General features: G+C 44.4%; 1 protein-coding gene and 1 pseudogene across 1 annotated transcript; one reads left to right on the top strand and one right to left on the bottom strand.

Moving 5' to 3' along the window:
* The first annotated feature begins 800 nt into the window (after positions 1–800).
* LOC135527176 (ATP-dependent RNA helicase TDRD9-like) overlaps positions 801–16,841 on the top strand; it is a 30,445-nt pseudogene continuing 14,404 nt past the window's right edge.
* LOC135525813 (protein RD3-like) lies at positions 3,127–4,747 on the bottom strand. The gene is made up of 2 exons (XM_064953700.1): positions 4,431–4,747; positions 3,127–3,496 (listed from the first exon to the last, which is right to left on the bottom strand). The coding sequence occupies exons 1-2, from the start codon at positions 4,745–4,747 to the stop codon at positions 3,127–3,129; spliced, it is 687 nt and encodes a 228-aa protein (XP_064809772.1).

The raw sequence follows: 16,841 nt of genomic DNA, 5'->3' as shown, positions 1-16,841 counted from the left end.
AATCCTTGGTATGTCCCAAATCTGACATTACCATGTTGAAATTGATAAGGGATAGGTGTTTAAAGCTGCAATATTTAACTTTTTGTGCTACCCGACCAAATTCACATATAAATGTGAGTTATAGATCTGTCATTTTCATTGAAAGCAAGAAGTGGTAGATATGTTCCATGTGCACTATTTCTATGCTTCCCATGCTTAAGTTTCCCTTTTGCATATTTTACTTTTGGTTTTGTACACCCAGCTTCAAACAGCTGTAAATACAATATTTGTGGTTTTTGAAAATATATTTCCCAGTGGATTAGATGATATAATGATTCTTTACACCATTGCTTGTTTTGTCACAAACAAAAATTAGACAAACTATTTGAATTTTAGTAACGTGGAAATGGCAGAGCGATTTCTGCATACTGCACCTTTTAAGGTTAGGTGTAGGGACATCCCATGGATAATCTCCCTTGTCATCCCTTCAGCCTATGATCTGTCGGACTCACTAAACACAAATGCTTAGTTTGTAAATTATGTCTGAGTGTTGGCGTGTGCCCCTGGCTATCCGTACATTTTAAAAACAATAACATTGTGTAATCTGGTTTTCTTCATATAAGGAATTTAAAATGATTCATACTTTTAGGGTACTTTTGATACTTAAGTATATTTAAAACCAAATACTTTTACTCATGTTATATTTTACTCTGTGACTTTCACTTGAGTCATTTTCTGTTAAGGTATCTTTACTTTTACTCAAGTATGACAATTGTGTACTTTTTCCACCAATGCGGCTCCCGAGGCTAAATCAGGGCAAAATGAGTTTTGACAACCCCTGCAGAAGATGGATGTTTGATCCAGACCAACCCAGACTTCTCGGCTCCTTTGCAAGGGATCCAGACAAACCCAGACTCCTTAACGGGGTTTCCACTAGTTACCACAGCAGAGTCAAAATGGGCTATATCGTAAAAAGTGTATGAAACCCAAAAGTCGTTTTTTGGTCTTTATTTAAGGTTAGGGATAGGCATACGGATAGCAGTGTGGTTAAGGTTAGGTTTAAAATAAAATTTTAATAAGCAGGGTTTATGACTGTTGGAACCCCTTAGCAGGTGTACTGTCACGTGCCTTTGAACTAATTTAGAATTCTGCAGTATCACCATTGAACACAGACCAATCGAAGCGGTCGCTGGAGTCCACAAAATATTAAACATGAACAAAGCAATAACTGCAGAACAGATAACAGAATGGTTTACATTGGGCACCCAATTTGCTAACATAAGAATCACAGATGAACCTCAAAAGTAAAGTCGGAAGAGTCATCAAGACAGAGGTAAGTAAACTGGCTAGCTAGATAATGTAGAATTGTTAAATTGTACATGTTCCCTCGCACTGTAGCACACTAGCTAATTTACCAAGCTGGAACTTTATACTTTTGTGTTAGCTAGCTACATTGCCTGATAATCAAACTGGTACCTCTGCTCTGGTTCAGTCTGAGATTAATGCTGTAATTTACAAATGTTTGGAAATGTCTTCTCATAAGAGACTATTGAATATTTTTTTTAACGTACTTTATCGGTTGTCCGTGCAGTTTGTCATTTTGCAGGTAGAAAGGTGAGACAATATATCCACAGACAAGTAAATTTACATCAACTTTTCAAAACGTTTATAGTGTGTTGATTTCTCACCTGAAGAATGAGCAGAACCATGTAAACACTTGCACCAGCTCGTTAAGTATGCATATGTTTGTATATTTTCATATTGTGCACATGCTTCGGGTGATATACATCTGAACGCACAGAGCTTTGAAAAGTTGACGTAATTACACTTTCCTGTGGATATATTGTCTGCAAAATGACCAGCCTCACGGACAACCGGTGAAGTATTATTTTATTCAGCATTCTTGCTTGTAGAGGTAATGAGAGGAAACTTTCCTGACCCAAACGATAATTTATCGCTGATGTAGAATTCTACGTGATTCAACGTTGGATCTTCAGGCTACATAGCTACCTACATAATTTAAGAAGTACTGTTTTAACTAACAAAAATAAAATGTTATAATTTACTAACACAGTAAACTATACTGAACAAAAATATAAACGCAATAATTTCAAAGATTTTACTGAGTACCAATTCATGTAAGGAAATCAGTCAATTTCAATAAAATCATTCGGCCCTAATCTATGGATTTCACATGACTGGGAACGGTGCAGCCATAGGTGTGCCTGGTTGGGTATAGGCCCACTCATTTGGCAGCCAGGCCCAGCCAATCAGAATGAGTTTTTCCCCACAAAGGGCTTTATAACAGACATACTCCTCCCACAAGTGAAGCAGCCTGATGTGGAGGTCCTGGGTTGGGCATGGTTACACATGGTCTGCTGTTTTGAGGCCTGTTGGATATACTGCCAAATTCTCTACATTGATATTGGAGGCAGCTTATGGTAGAGAAATTAACATTAAATTAACTGTCAACAGCTCTAGTGGACATCTTGCAGTCAGCATGCCAATTTGCACGCCCCCTCTAAACTTCAGATATCTGTGGTGTTGTGACAAGACTGCACGTTTTTAAAGTGATGTTTTATTGTCCCCAACACAAGGGGCACCTGTGTAATGATCATGCTGTTTAATCAGATTCTTGATATGCCACGACTGTCAGGTGGATGGAATATTGTTATGCCAGAATAAGCCTTCACAAAACACAGCCCTTATTTGAAGTGTTTCTAAAATCCCCTATGGGAAAAATGAATGGTGGAAAAACAATAGGAACATTTCCTTGTTTGACCGGTATGTTTTATGGGTATTATGACTCATGGTACTCTGTAGCCAGGTGCCAAAATGTCTAAGCACGGGTTGACTTGTCAGTGTAAATGAAGTAGGCTCGCTAGTAGACTAGCCTATTGTAGTAGCTAGTATTGAGATGCACCCCTAGTTCAGGTAGATAGCAGTATATATTGTTGCATGTCTAAATCTGTCCCCAAGTGTTTGTCCTGTGCAAGATTGTGTTGCAGTTCATACATTCAAATGAATAAATCTAACATTTTATGCACATTTGGGGGGTGGATTTACAACTCTTTCAGGCATGACATAACAAGGATAGAAGGTAAGCATGGTCATGAGTTGGGGACTACTTTACCACCCTGTCTCCTCTCACAGCATGGTGCTGTAGGCCTCTGGGGAGTTGTGTGGCACTGGGTGATGGTAGTAGTAGGGAAGGTCCCAGTCCCTATGGGCAGTGAAAGGACTAGAGCCTCTCATAGTACGGTCCACATATCCAGAGATGGTTGGGATCTCCTCTCTCAGGGGCTCACCACAGTCCGGCACGGTGGGTGTGACAAAGCCCTGCTTTATTTGGTATCGGTTGGTCCATTCCTCCATTGGCCCAAGCAGTGCTGGCTGCGGCAGATGCTCCTCCTCTTCTTCCCCTTCCTCTTTGTTGAGGAAGTCTCTCAGCACCTGCTTGAAGACGTACACCAGCTCCCAGGGCAGGATGTTGTTGCTGGCCAGCACCTCTCGGAACCTGAGAATGGGATAGATAGAGGGATATAGTGGGTTAATAAACTCTTTAACCCAAACTGCATTATCCACAATAATGAGGCCATTTGGGAGAAGCTGTTTTGGGTTTCAATTATCCGTTAGACCTAGTTGACAAATTATGCTGATAATGATGTAGGCTATTTCAAAGTATCATGCGTTGTGTGAGGTGACAAGGCTGAGGGCATATTTATGAGCTCACTCCAATCTCGTTGTCAGGAGGACATTTTGCAAAGAAGTAAAATGCTTGCAGTGAGTTTCCACACCGAATAATATCCCTTGAATAATTGGGTGATCTTGTTGCTGTTGTAATGTGCTTATGCAAACCTAGTCACACCTCAAGATTGAATGAAGAGTTCTTGGGGGAGGGGGGGTCGAGTGTTTGTGTCACTTCCGTCAGTGGTATAACTGGGCATTGAACAATTTCTTTGACAGCCGTGAAGATCAACCATGTGGATGTGGTTATGCACATCTAGTTAATGTACATTAATTTTTGCAAGACCCATGGTGGATTTAAAGGTTATTTCAAGTATGATTACAAGGGTCATGATTTCTCATTTAGCCCTCCAAAAGACCAAATCTGTGTTCATGCAAATGTCACCATCACTGTAAAACATTGTTGTGGGATGTTTTTATTTTAATAGGGATATGATATTGCTGTTGCAGAGTGCTTTCCCTGGGGTTGTTTTCACTGTGCCTAGCCACATAGGATCCACTTCACTGTTGCATATTCACACCCCATGTTCCCTACTTCTGTGACGACAACACAGTGGCTTCCCTGGCAGATTGCTCTGCCCCGCTCTCCTTGAGACTCGTCTCCTTCGCCTATTGTCACCCTGGTGTGGTGGCAGTGGCTATTTCGGACACAGTGTGCTTATATGAAAAGGGTACTACTGTATGAAAATGGGTGTACAATGTACCTGGAGAGCACCGTGGCGGTGTGTATGGGCTGGATTTGGGCACACAAACGCTCCAACTGGTGACGCTCCGATGCGGGGATCAGCGTACGTAACCTTGGGTAGCTCTGAAGCCAGTGGGGGTATCCCACGGTGTTGTGGGCCAACCTGTGTTCCCGCTCCACCTCCCGTGCCAGGCGCTCCCTCTCCTCCACGTGCCACAGCAGCTCCCTGATCAATGTACAGCTGGGTAATACCCCTGTGGACTTAGCAGACGTCCCCTCATCTTGAGCCTGTTCTCCTTCAGCACGCAACCATTTCATCCAGCTGAATAGGGGCATGGCGGAGGAATACTGTGGTTACTGCAGTGAGAAAATAAAGTATTGTACATCCTGAATCAAAAGTATTGACACTGATGTCCTGTTCTCCTGAAGTCTGTTTTAACAGAACTGTTGAAAGAATTGCAATTGTATTGATTTGATCTGCACTCGTTGAAGACTTGACATGTTGGAAAGTGAGAAATGAATCACCTCCATACAAGCTGACCTCTGTCTTCATCAGTGTTCTGATATCATTCAGTGGCATTCTCTCTGTTGAGGAGGATGACCAGGTGTGGGTGTGTACTGAACTCCTCAGACTGTTGGTTCCCTCTGTACCTCACACCTTAGCTACACTCAGATTAGGCAGCCTGGGGTAACGGGTACTGTAGTGCTATATCAATGTCTCAAAGCATAAGAAAAGTCATTTGTTTTATTAAACCTGACTGTCCTAGAAAATGTCTAAAAATAATGGGCCAAATAATCTGTGGCTATTGTCTAGATGAGTGACATTTTATTGTTGGAACTCTCTGACCATAAATGGCAAATAGCCTATGTACTGTGAAATGTAATTTACAAAAAAAAAAAAAAAATACACATGGTTGTTGGTACTTACTCTTGAATGCTGCAGTGAGGATGCTTGAGGGAGAGCCAGTCGTAGGCAGAGAGATCAACACAGGCACCTCAGTGTAGCATCTCCAGGACTCTGTATCCATGGGTCTGTCAGTGAAGTCTCCATTCTCTGGTCCTTACTGGACTTGTAGTCCTGATCGAGAGTGGCTCATACGCTGTCTGCACTCCTCTGCTGTCTGTAAGAAATTGTCCTCTCTGTACTGCGCACTTGTAATCTTCACTCGTCCCTGCTCTCCTGTCCTGTGGACTGTGTCCAGCGGAGTTACTCAGGGTTTTCCTCTGACTCAATGCTGTGTCCTTTCCTTTTCTGCTGCTTTGTTGTAAGGTCAGCTGCTTTGTTAGATGCTGAAGAGTGTGTGCATGTCAACCCTTGTGCATTTTTAGATGTGTGTGTGAGCTGCTCCCAGCTCTGACAGTGTGTCTGCCTGCTGTGTAGATAAAGTCCTCCTCTCGCCCGGAGAGAAGCTGAGATGACTGGGACTGCTCTCTCTGCAACACTGCCCCAGGCCTGACTGGCCCAGCCACGGAATGAGAGGAGTGGGGGAGATGACAGGGAGGACGAGTAAGAGAGGAATGTTAGAAACTCAGAGAAAAAAGGGAAATCATTTTTGGTGGAAGGGAGGGAATTTAGAAAGAAAGTAGGGGGAGAGCTATTTGACTTGACAAAGACACACTAGCATTACTAAACGTTATTTACTCAGTGAAAAAGCCACATTATCACTACTAGGATGCGGCTGCCTAATATGAGTTCAACGGGGGGAGCTTTGTTTCACCTAGTTTTGATTACACCTCTTTTTCTAAGAGTGTAGTGGTGTATCTAGAACCTAGAAGGGTTCTTCGGCTGTCCTTGAAGAGCCCTTTTGGGTTCCATATAGAACCCTTTCCACAGAGGGTTCTAACTAGAACTTAAAAGGGTTATTTTATGGGGAAAGCTGAAGAACCCTTTTGGAATCTTTTTTTGTAAGAGTGTACATTGACTTACAGAACTGCATTGTCTCTCCTTGATGCTTAAATGCTGATACGTTTGGTTTTCTAAAAGGATTGGGTGGCTGGACTGAAACACCATACAGTAATTTTCTCTTGTTTGGCCAGACCAAAGAGTCATGGAATTGACATTAGTTGACAGTGACATTTCAGTGCACAATCTTTTGATTTACCTGAGAATCTGTGTTTCTCTCTAGCCCTGCAAAAGCTCCCCAACAGCAGGTCAGCCCAAAGAGTGAACATGGGGGAATGAGGAACAAGACAGGAAAGCCTGACTTTTCTGTGAGTGAGTTACACATTGATATACCTTTCTAATTAATTTGGCTTTCAATTGCATTCCTTTTTTCCCCTGACAATTAAGAAAGTCAATGAGCAAACCTTTTTGTGTTTCTCTCCAACTCTAGGTGCGCCTCCACCCCCATTGGCCAGTTATGACTACCCCAGCTTGCCCATCACAAAGAATAGACAGGAGGTAAAATACTTTAGTAGCCACACACGCTTCAGGTACTTCTTCCATTTCAGACCTTTTCAGGTCATAGACTTGAACAGAGATGGTCATTGGCAACAGTTCCTCAGGTCGTAACTCCATTCAAGGTTTTACTGTGCTTCAGATGAACACTGATTCTATCTGATGGAGCCATAGGCGCAACAAGAGCAGGGACCCTAACTCACTGTGACTGTCATCACATGCTTTCAAGTAACAGTCTGATGGAGTAGGGCCATTATTGAAAATATCTGTGTTTCAGACTTTCATTTCCTACTCAGATTCACATTTATTGTCCAGCAAGAGCAGAACTGAGTGTTTTGGATGTTTTTGTGGCTGAACATAAACAACAGATTAGAATACTTTATTATAAACTGTAATTTAGGTTGTTGAATCATATTTTGATTTTCAGCTTTAAAATGGCAAATCTAATGTTCTCTCCTCTGTTTGTGTATTTCTAGCTCATCTCTCTGATCGAGAACAGCTCTGTGGTGATCATTTGTGGAGCCACAGGCAGTGGGAAAACTACCCAGCTGCCTCAGTTCATCCTGGACTACTACAGCGAGAAGAATGCCCCCTGTAACCTCGTGGTTACCCAGCCTCACAAAATAGGCGCCAGCAGCATTGCCCGATGGATTGCCAGAGAGCGCAAGTGCACTCTGGGTAGTCTGGTGGGATACCAGGTTAGTGAAGAATTCACACCACACTCACTCATACCTTGTTAATTATACAATTTTGATATCTATACCCCAAAAAACACATTACCATGCACACCATGCACACCATACACATCCCTTGGTGGAAAGAAGAGAGAAAAAGATGCAAGAAACAAGAATTCAGAGTTCAGGTTGCATAACAAGGGGCAGTGGACTGAGTTTAGCACCTCTAGCGATACTATTATCTCTCGATGAAGCGCTGTACAAAAAGCCCACTTGACGTTTCTCTCACAGTGAGAGGAGTGGAAGGAGTGGGGTGGACAGGATTCCATGCTGGACTGTTTCCAGGCTGTCTGGTTGCATTGTGTCCAGCTCTGAAACAAGAGACAGTCTAATTATAACTCCCTTCTCCTCGCCTCTGTCTGCTCTGCTGTGGACTGCAGCAGGGGTGATGTCACTGCTAGCAAGACAGTGATTGAGGAGTGATACAGTGATGGGCTGACCTGATGAACACCTAAGGGCTTGAAAGCTTGTCAGAATAAATATAGATGGGAGGTCACAGTATAGTGGAGTGTGTGAACTAATGAAAGATGAAGGGGTGAAGCAGAGCTGTAGGAGACACTAGAAGATAATGGTAGCCAAGTACTCATACTCTGCACCTTGTGGGAGCGATAAATTGTCATTTATACCATTCATGTACTACCATATAATGATTATTATTCAATTAATAAGGTTCCTACCAGTGTAATGGTTCCAGTGGAGAGCTGGAGAAACTGATGGGTTCCAGGCCTTGAGGATGTATGGAGAGTTTCCACTTTCACAGTGACCTTCCCCTGTCAGTACTAACAAGGAGGGCTGCTTTTATCCAGTTCTCTTAGCTTTGGCTCTGTCTGTCCTAGGGGGATTGTAGTGGATATTTACTGTGCCTTCTCTCTCGATCTTTAGTTTCTCTGAGAGTTTTATGAAAGTCAAGCCGTAAGGGAATTTGTACTTGAGTTGAGTAGCAGAACATGAGGGCATCTTCCCTGGGGGGGGGGGTTGTTAGGACAGGTCATTTGTCTGATAGAGAGTCCCGTTGTGTGGTGAGACAGTGCTCTGGGTAATGATTGTTTGACGTCACAGATGGAAGCGACAGTAGATGTAGCATCCTCACGTCTGCCTTTTGGCTTCACCTTTCCTCTTGACCTACATGGATGTGTTTATGTGCTTGTGTGTGAATGTACACTTGCCACTTCGCCATTATGTTTGTTTCAGGTGGGCCTAGAGAAGATGGCCACTGAACACACCAGACTCATCTACATGACCACTGGGGTGCTGCTGCAGAAACTGGTCGGCGCCAAGAGCCTGACTGAGTACTCTCACATCTTCATAGATGAGTTAACCAAGACTCACTTTCCTGTTGAAACAGACTGGTCGTCATTTCAAAGTCGTCTACAGATGACTTGACCGCTAATAATGTTGTCCTATCTGGTGTTCAGTGTATCTTAGTACCCAGTAACGTCAAACTAGCTGATGGTGAGTAATATCTTGCCTTGGCAGTGGATGAGCCAGTAGGTAAGCAGGGTGGTTCTATGGATTTCAGGTCCATAAGCGGACAGAGGAGTTGGACTTTCTCCTCTTGGTTGTGAGGAAGCTCCTCTATTCCAACTCTCGTTACATCAAGGTGAGCCCACCCTTCTCAGCACTCACCACCATGATCCTAAACCGTACTGACGAAACAGACACACAACGCCTCCCTTCCCTCTTTATGCAGGTCATCCTCATGTCAGCCACCATCAACTGCAGGGAGTTTGCAGAGTATTTTGGCACGCCTATCCGCAGCCAGATGAACCCAGCCTATGTGTTTGAGGTGGAGGGGGCTCCCTACGCCATTGAGGAGTTCTACCTGGATAACCTCTGCAGCCTGATTCCTCACAGGGTGGGCGGGGAAGCATCAAGCCTCGTCTGTGGATGTAGCTGGTACTCACAGTTTAGACTAACCTAACACTGTCTGTGTATTATCTATCAGGTGGATATCTAGATGAACCTTACATCACTGTGGAGATGTACAACGTGGCTGTCAGCCTTATCCAGAGCTTTGATGAGCTGAAGGCCAAAGATCAGAGGTTAGGGTTCAAGCAGCAGTACTCTTCATCTTAGCTTGCTTGATAAATTAAGAATTTGTTCACTATTTATTAGTTATTGTTGACTTTAGATGTCCTATAGTTGTCCAATAATTATCCCATTGTGTGTATCTCAACTGCAGCACTGAGCGGGAGGGACGCCTGTCTCTGCCAGACCGGGCAGTGTGCTGGTGTTCCTTCCTGGTCTGGGTGAGATCCACTACATGCAAGAGGCCTTGTCTAAGCTGGTGCGCAAGAGGTGGGTGTTGTGTGTCTGACGTTCATTGGTTACGTCTCTGGGGCATGACTATGGTAGGGTGTGTGTGTGTGTGGTGTGTGTGTGTGTCCGGTACTTAGTAGAAACTTGATTGTGTTGTTATGGTGTATGTTTTAGACTGCAGGTGTACCCTCTCCACTCCTCTGTCACTCTGGAGGAGCAGAACGGGGTGTTTCTGGTGCCTGTCCCAGGGTACAGGAAGGTAACTATCACACCACTCTACTGAATAGGACTTCCAGAACGTAGCTCTGTTCTTTAATGTTCTGTCTGTCTCCACAGATCATCCTCTCCACGAACATTGCAGAAAGCTCTGTTACAGTCCCAGATGTCAAATATGGTGGGTGTTTTCTTTTTCATAATGTTTATATATAAACTCAGCAAAAAAAGAAACGTCCTCTCACTGTCAACTGCATTTATTTTCAGCGAACTTAACATGTTATGTTCATACAAATATTTACACAAGATCCAACAACTGAGACATAAACTGAACAAGTTCCATAGACATATGACTAACAGAAATTGAATAATGTGTCCCTGACAAAGGGGGAGTCAAAAGTAAGTCAGTATCTGTGGTTGCCACCAGCTGCATTAAGTACTGTAGTGCATGTCCTTCTCATGGACTGCACCAGCTTTGCTAGTTCTTGCTGTGAGATGTTACCCCACTCTTCAACCAAGGCCCCTGCAAGTTCCCAGACATTACTGGGGGGAATGGCTCAAGCCCTCACCCTCCAATCCAACAGGTCCCAGACATGCTCATTATGGATTGAGATCCAGGCTCTTCAGTGGCCATGGTAGAACACTGACATTCCTGTCTTGCAGGAAATCACGCACAGAACGAGCAGTATGGCTGGTGGCATTGACATGCTGGAGGGTCACGTCAGGATGAGCCTGCAGGAAGGGTACCACATGAGGGAGGAGGATGTCTTCCCTGTAACGCACAGTGTTGAGATTGCCTGCAATGACAATAAGCTCAGTCCGATGATGCTGTGACACCGCCCCAGACCATGACGGACCCTCCACCTCCAAATCGATCCCGCTCCAGAGTACAGGCCTCGGTGTAACGCTCATTCCTTTGACGATAAACGCGAATCCGACCATCACCCCTTGTGAGACAAAACCGCGACTCGTCAGTGAGGAGCACTTTCTGTCAGTCTTCTCTGGTCCAGTGACGGTGGGTTTGTGCCGATAGGTGACGACGTTGCCGGTGAGGTCCTGCCTTACAACAGGCCTACAAGCCCTCAGTCCAGCCTCTCTCAGCCTATTGCGGTCAGTCTCAGCACTGATGGAGGGATTGTGCGTTTCTGGTGTAACTTGGGCAGTTGTTGTTGCCATCCTGTACCTGTCCTGCAGTTGTGATGTTCGGATGTACCGATCCTGTGCAGGTGTTGTTACACGTGGTCTGCCACAGCGAGGATGATCGGCTGTCCATCCTGTCTCCCTGTAGTGCCGTCTTAGGCATCTCACAGTACGGACATGGCAGTCCTCATGCCTCCTTGCAGCATGCCTAAGGCACGTTCACGCAGATGGGCAGGGACCCTGGGCATCTTTCGTTTTTTGTTTTTCAGAGTCAGTAGAAAGGCCTCTAGGTGTCCTAAGTTTTCATAACTGTGACCTTAATTGCCTACCGTTTGTAAGATGTTAGTGTCTTAACGACCGTTCCACAGGTGCATGTTCATTAATTGTTTATGGTTCATTGAACAAGCATGGGAAACGGTGTTTAAAACCCTTTACAATGAAGATCTATGAAGTTATTTTGATTTTTTACGAATTAGCTTTGAAAGACAGGATCCTGAAAAGGGGACGTTTCTCTTTTTGCTGAGTTTATATTATTATTTAAAGAAAATATACCCCTTTTTCCTCCCCAATTTCGTGGTATCCAATTGGTAGTTACAGTCCTGTCCCATCGCTGCAACTCATGTACCGACGAAGGTTGAGAGCCGTGCGTGCTTTGAAACAACCCAGCCAAGCTGCACTGCTTCTTGACAATGCCCGCTTAACCGGGAAGCCAGCCGCACTAATGTGTCGGGGGAAAATCCGTACACCTGGCCAACGTGTCAGCGTGCATTGCACCCGGCCCGCCACAGGAGTTGCTAGTGCGCAATGGGACAGGAACATCCCTGCCAGCCAAACCCTCCCCTAACCCGGACAGCGCTGGGCCAATTGTGCGCCGCCCCATTGGTTTCCTGGTCGCGGCCGGCTGTGACAGAGCCTGGACTCGAACCTTAGACCACTGTGCCACTCAGGGGGGCCTTTTTCGTAATGTTTACAGACATTCCTTGCTATATATACTGCACACTGTATTCACTCCGTGTCTGAATTTGATGTATTCCTGTTGACAGTGATTGATTTCTGTCTGGCGCGTCACATGGTCTGTGACAAAGAGACCAGTTATCAGTCCCTCCGCCTCACCTGGGCCTCCAAGACCAACTGCAACCAGCGCAGAGGTACAGTACTATGCAGTTCCACCTCAGACTGGCCATCAGGGAGGCAATTCCATTTCAAGAGAGCAATTGATATTCCAATTCAATAATAAAATTTCCAATGAGGATTTGTGAATCCTCTCTCCCTCTCAGGCAGGGCTGGGCGAGTGTCTAAGGGCTACTGTTACCGGCTGGTGACCAAGGAGTTCTGGAGCAATGAGATCCCAGACTATGTGGTTCCTGAGTTGGTGGTAAGAGTCATACATTAGGTCAGCCCTGATGGCAAAGAACCAAGCTCATAACTATAATTGATAGTATGATGATTAACAACTGCGAAGTTGATGGATTCATTTGTTGATTGACTTATGCACCGGATGTGATTACTGAAAGACTCGGCAGGCTACTCAACTAGACCTATAAAGCTGCTAGTTTATTCTGACAGTAACTAGGATATTTTTGTACTTTTCCCAGCGTGCCCCCCTGGCCAACATCATGCTCAAGGTGAAGCTACTGGACATGGGGGACCCCCTCCTCCACTGCCCTCTCACCCCCCAACCTCAACGACATCGAGAGGACTGTGCTTCAGCTCAAAGAGGTACCTCACTGTGGACCTGCTGACATCCTTATCCCAAACAGACATTGATGGAATTGGATTCCTGTACTTATGGAGAGAAAAAAAATACAATGTGCAACAATTTCTGAGATTTTACTGAGTTACAGTTCATATAAGGAAATCAGTCAATTTAAATACATTCATTAGATCCTAATCTATGGATGTTACATGACTGTGAATAGAGATATGCATCTGTTGGTCACATATCTTTAAAAAAATGTAGGGGCGTGGATCAGAAAACCAGTCAGTATCTGGCGTGGCCACCATTTGCCTCATGCAGCACGACACATCTCCTTTGCAAAGTTGATCAGGCTGTTGATTGTGGCCTGTGGAATGTTCTCATTCCTCTTCAATGGCTGTGCGAAGTTACTGGACATTGGCAGGAACTGGAACATGCTGTCGTACACATCGATCATTGAGCATCCCACAAATGTATGCAGGCCATGGAAAAACTGGAACATTTTCAGCTTCCAGGAATTGTGTACAGTTCCTTGCGACATGGGACCGTGCATTATCATGCTGAAACATGAGATGATGGTGGCGGATGAATGACTCTGCAATGGGCCTCATGATCTTGTCACGGTGTCTCTGTGCATTCAAATTGCCAGCGATAAATGCAATTGTTTGTTGTCTGTGGCTTACCGTAATGGTGCCCCATGGTGGTAAGCTACACCACCACCATGGGGCACTCTGTTCACAACGTTGACTGCAGTCAACTGCTTGCCCACACAAAGCAATACACGTTGTCTGCCATCTGCCCGGTATAGTTGAAACTGGGATTCATCCATAAAGAGCACACTTCTCCAGCGTGCCATTGGCCATCGACGGTGAGCATTTTCCCACTGAAGTCAGTTACAACACCGAACTGCAGACCCTGGTGAGGACAACAAGCACGCAGATTAGCTTCCCTGAGACTGTTTCTGGCAGTTTGTTCAGAAATTCTTCGGGTTGTGCAAACCCACAGTTTCATCAGCTGTCCCGGTGGCTGGTCTCAGACGATCCTACAGGTGGAGGTCCTGGGCTAGCGTGATTACACATGGTCTGTGTTTGTGAAGCCGGTTGGACGTACTGCCAAATTCTCTAAAATGACGTTTGAGGCGGCTTAGGGTAGAGAAATGAACATTAGTGCAATGGTGGCCATTCCTGCAGTCAGCATGCCAATTGCACGCCCCCTCAACTTGGGACATCTGTTGCATTGTGTTGTGTAACTGCATATTTTAGTGGCCTTTTGTCCCCAGCACAAGGTGCACCTGTGTAATGATCATTCTGTTTGATCAGATTCTTGATATGCCACACCTGTCAGATGGATCATCTTGGCAAAGGAGAAAAACTTTCACAAAATTTGAGAACATAGGACCAACACTTTACATGTTGCGTTTTTATGTTTTTGTTCAGTATAGATACAGCGGTGCTGAAAGCCCAATTCTGTCACTGTGTGTTTGTGATGTTGCAATGATTTCCTAACGTTGGTTCTGCTGTATCAGGACCTCTGCGTCAGCTAGCATTAGCTCTGTCAGTGGTGTTTGTGAGTGTGGTTGTCAGGTGTGATTTTTGGGGGGGTGCGTGCTGTGGATGGGCTCTTCAAATAAAATATTTGTCACATGTTCCTAAACAACAGGTGTAGACTAACAGTGAAATGCTTATTTATGGGCCCTTCCCAACAAATAATAGAAAAATATTAACACAAGGAAGAAATACACAATGAGCAATGATAACTTTGCTATATGGGGTACCAGTACTGAATTGATGTGCAGGGGTATGAGGTAATCGAGGTAGAAATGTACATATAGGTAGGGATAAAGTAACTAGGCTACAGGTAGATAATAAACGGTAGCAGCAGCGAATGTGATGAGGTCAAGAGTTGACACAAAAAGGTTCATGCAGAAAGCCACCCGGACTAACTATTTTAACTAACTACAGTGCTTTTGGAAAGTATTTGGACCCCTAGACTTTTTCTACATTTTGGTACATTACAGCCTTATTTTAAAATGGATAAAATAAAAACATATCCTCATTAATCTACACACAATACCCTATTATGACAAAGTGGAAACAGCTTGTAGAATTTTTTTGGTGCTAATTTATTAAAAATAAAAAACATACTTTTGTAAATAAAAGGTATTCAGACCCTTTTGCTATGAGACTTGAAATTGAGCTCCGGTGCATCCGGTTTCCATTGATCAGCCTTGATGTTTCTACAACTTGATTGGAGTCCCCATGTGGTAAATTCAGGGTCCCACAGTTGACAATGCATGCCAGAGAAAAAACCAAGCCATGAGGTCGAAGGAATTGTCTGTAGAGCTCAGAGAAAGGATTGTCGCAGTGCTAGCTGTGCCACCAGAGATCCTGGTTCGAGTCTGGACTCTGTCGTAAATGTAATATTAAATTATTATTTTTTTATACAAATTTCCAAACATTTCTAAAAACCTTTTTTTTGTTTTGTCATTATGGTGTATTGTGTGTAGAATGAGGAAAACTAACATTTAATCAATTTTAGAATAAGCCTGTCACACAACAACATGGAAAAAGACGAGGGGCCTGAATACTTTCCTAATGCGCTGTATACTGAACAAAAATAGGAATGCAACATGTAAAGTGTTGTTCCCATGTTTCATGAGCTAAATTTAAGATTCCAGTAATGTTCCGTATAGTATGCACAAAAAGCTTATTTTGTTTGCATCCCTGTTGGTGATCATTTCTTCTTTGCAAAGATAAACCGTCCACCTGACAAGTGTGGCATATCAAAAACATGATTAAACAGCATGATCATTACATGTGCAGTTCTGTCACACAACACATTGCCACATATGCTTTGAAGGGGCATGCAATTGATATGCTGACTTTCAGGAATGTCCACCAAAGCTGTTGCCAGAGAATTGAATGTTCATTTCTCTAACATAAGCCGCCTCCGTTGTTTTAGAGATTTTAGCAGTATATCCAACCGGCATCACAACTACAGACCACATGTAAACACGCCAGCCCAGGACCTTTTTGTGGGGATAAACTCATTCTGATTGGCTGGGCCTGGCTCCCCAGTCATGTGAAACCCTAATCGATGGGTTTCACATGACTGGGCAGGGACGCAGCCATTGGTGGGCCTGGGAGGGCAGGGGCGCATCTATGGGTGGCATATCAAGAAGGCACACCCACTTAGGAGCCAGGTCCACCCATGGCTGCGCCCCCGCCCAGTCATGTGAAACCCATAGATTCTGGCCTAATTTTTTTCAGTTGACTAATTTACTTATATGAACAGTAACTCAGTAAAATGGTTGAAATTGTTGCATGCTGCATTTTTATATTTTTGTCCTCTGTATTTAGCAGTCTTTATGGCTTGGGGGTGGAAGCTGTTCAGGGTCCTGTTCTAGACATGGTGCATCGGTACCGCTTGTTGTGCGGTAGCAGAGAGGACAGTCGGGTCTCTTTGGCTGGAAGGATTGATGGATAGAGACATTTTGACTGTGAATCAGTGTGTGTGTAATGTGTGACACTAAGCATTCTTGCAGTCAGTTATCATTGAAGGAAAGAGAATTGTCATGACGTGTTTGTGGTTTGTGGGCGCACTGTCCCTGGGGAACAATGGGCAGGGCCAGAAGCGTTTTGATGGAGAGCTGACGTTCCTGGGTCGGATGCTGGCTAACCTGCCTGTGGACCTGCACCTGGGGAAGATGATCGGACACGTCTTTGGCTGTCTGGAGGAGTGCCTCATCATAGGTCAGTGGGGTTTGGGTTTTTGCTTTGTGTGTTTGGTCAACAACGACGACTCCGTGTGTGTCTCTCTCTCTCAGCTGCCTCCCTGTCTCTGAAGAGCTTCTTTGCCATGCCCTCCCTATAACAGCTGGCAGGCTACAGGTGAGTCAGCACATTAAAATGTATGCATTTTCTCTCATTCAGCAAAAAATATATAATTGCACTTATGAACTGGGTGGTTTGAGCCCTGACAGCCATTGTA

The sequence above is a fragment of the Oncorhynchus masou genome, chromosome 32 (assembly GCF_036934945.1).
Source record: "Oncorhynchus masou masou isolate Uvic2021 chromosome 32, UVic_Omas_1.1, whole genome shotgun sequence".
Taxonomy (NCBI): domain Eukaryota; kingdom Metazoa; phylum Chordata; class Actinopteri; order Salmoniformes; family Salmonidae; genus Oncorhynchus; species Oncorhynchus masou.
This window is presented reverse-complemented; position numbering and strand designations above follow the sequence as displayed.

Coding starts and splice junctions, on each gene's coding strand:
- LOC135525813 (XM_064953700.1), bottom strand. CDS start 4,747: ATGCCCCTATTCAGCTGGATGAAATGGTTGCGTGCTGAAGGAGAACAG. Junction 3,497..4,430: donor ACCGCCACGGTGCTCTCCAG/GTACATTGTACA, acceptor TCCCATTCTCAG/GTTCCGAGAGGTGCTGGCCA.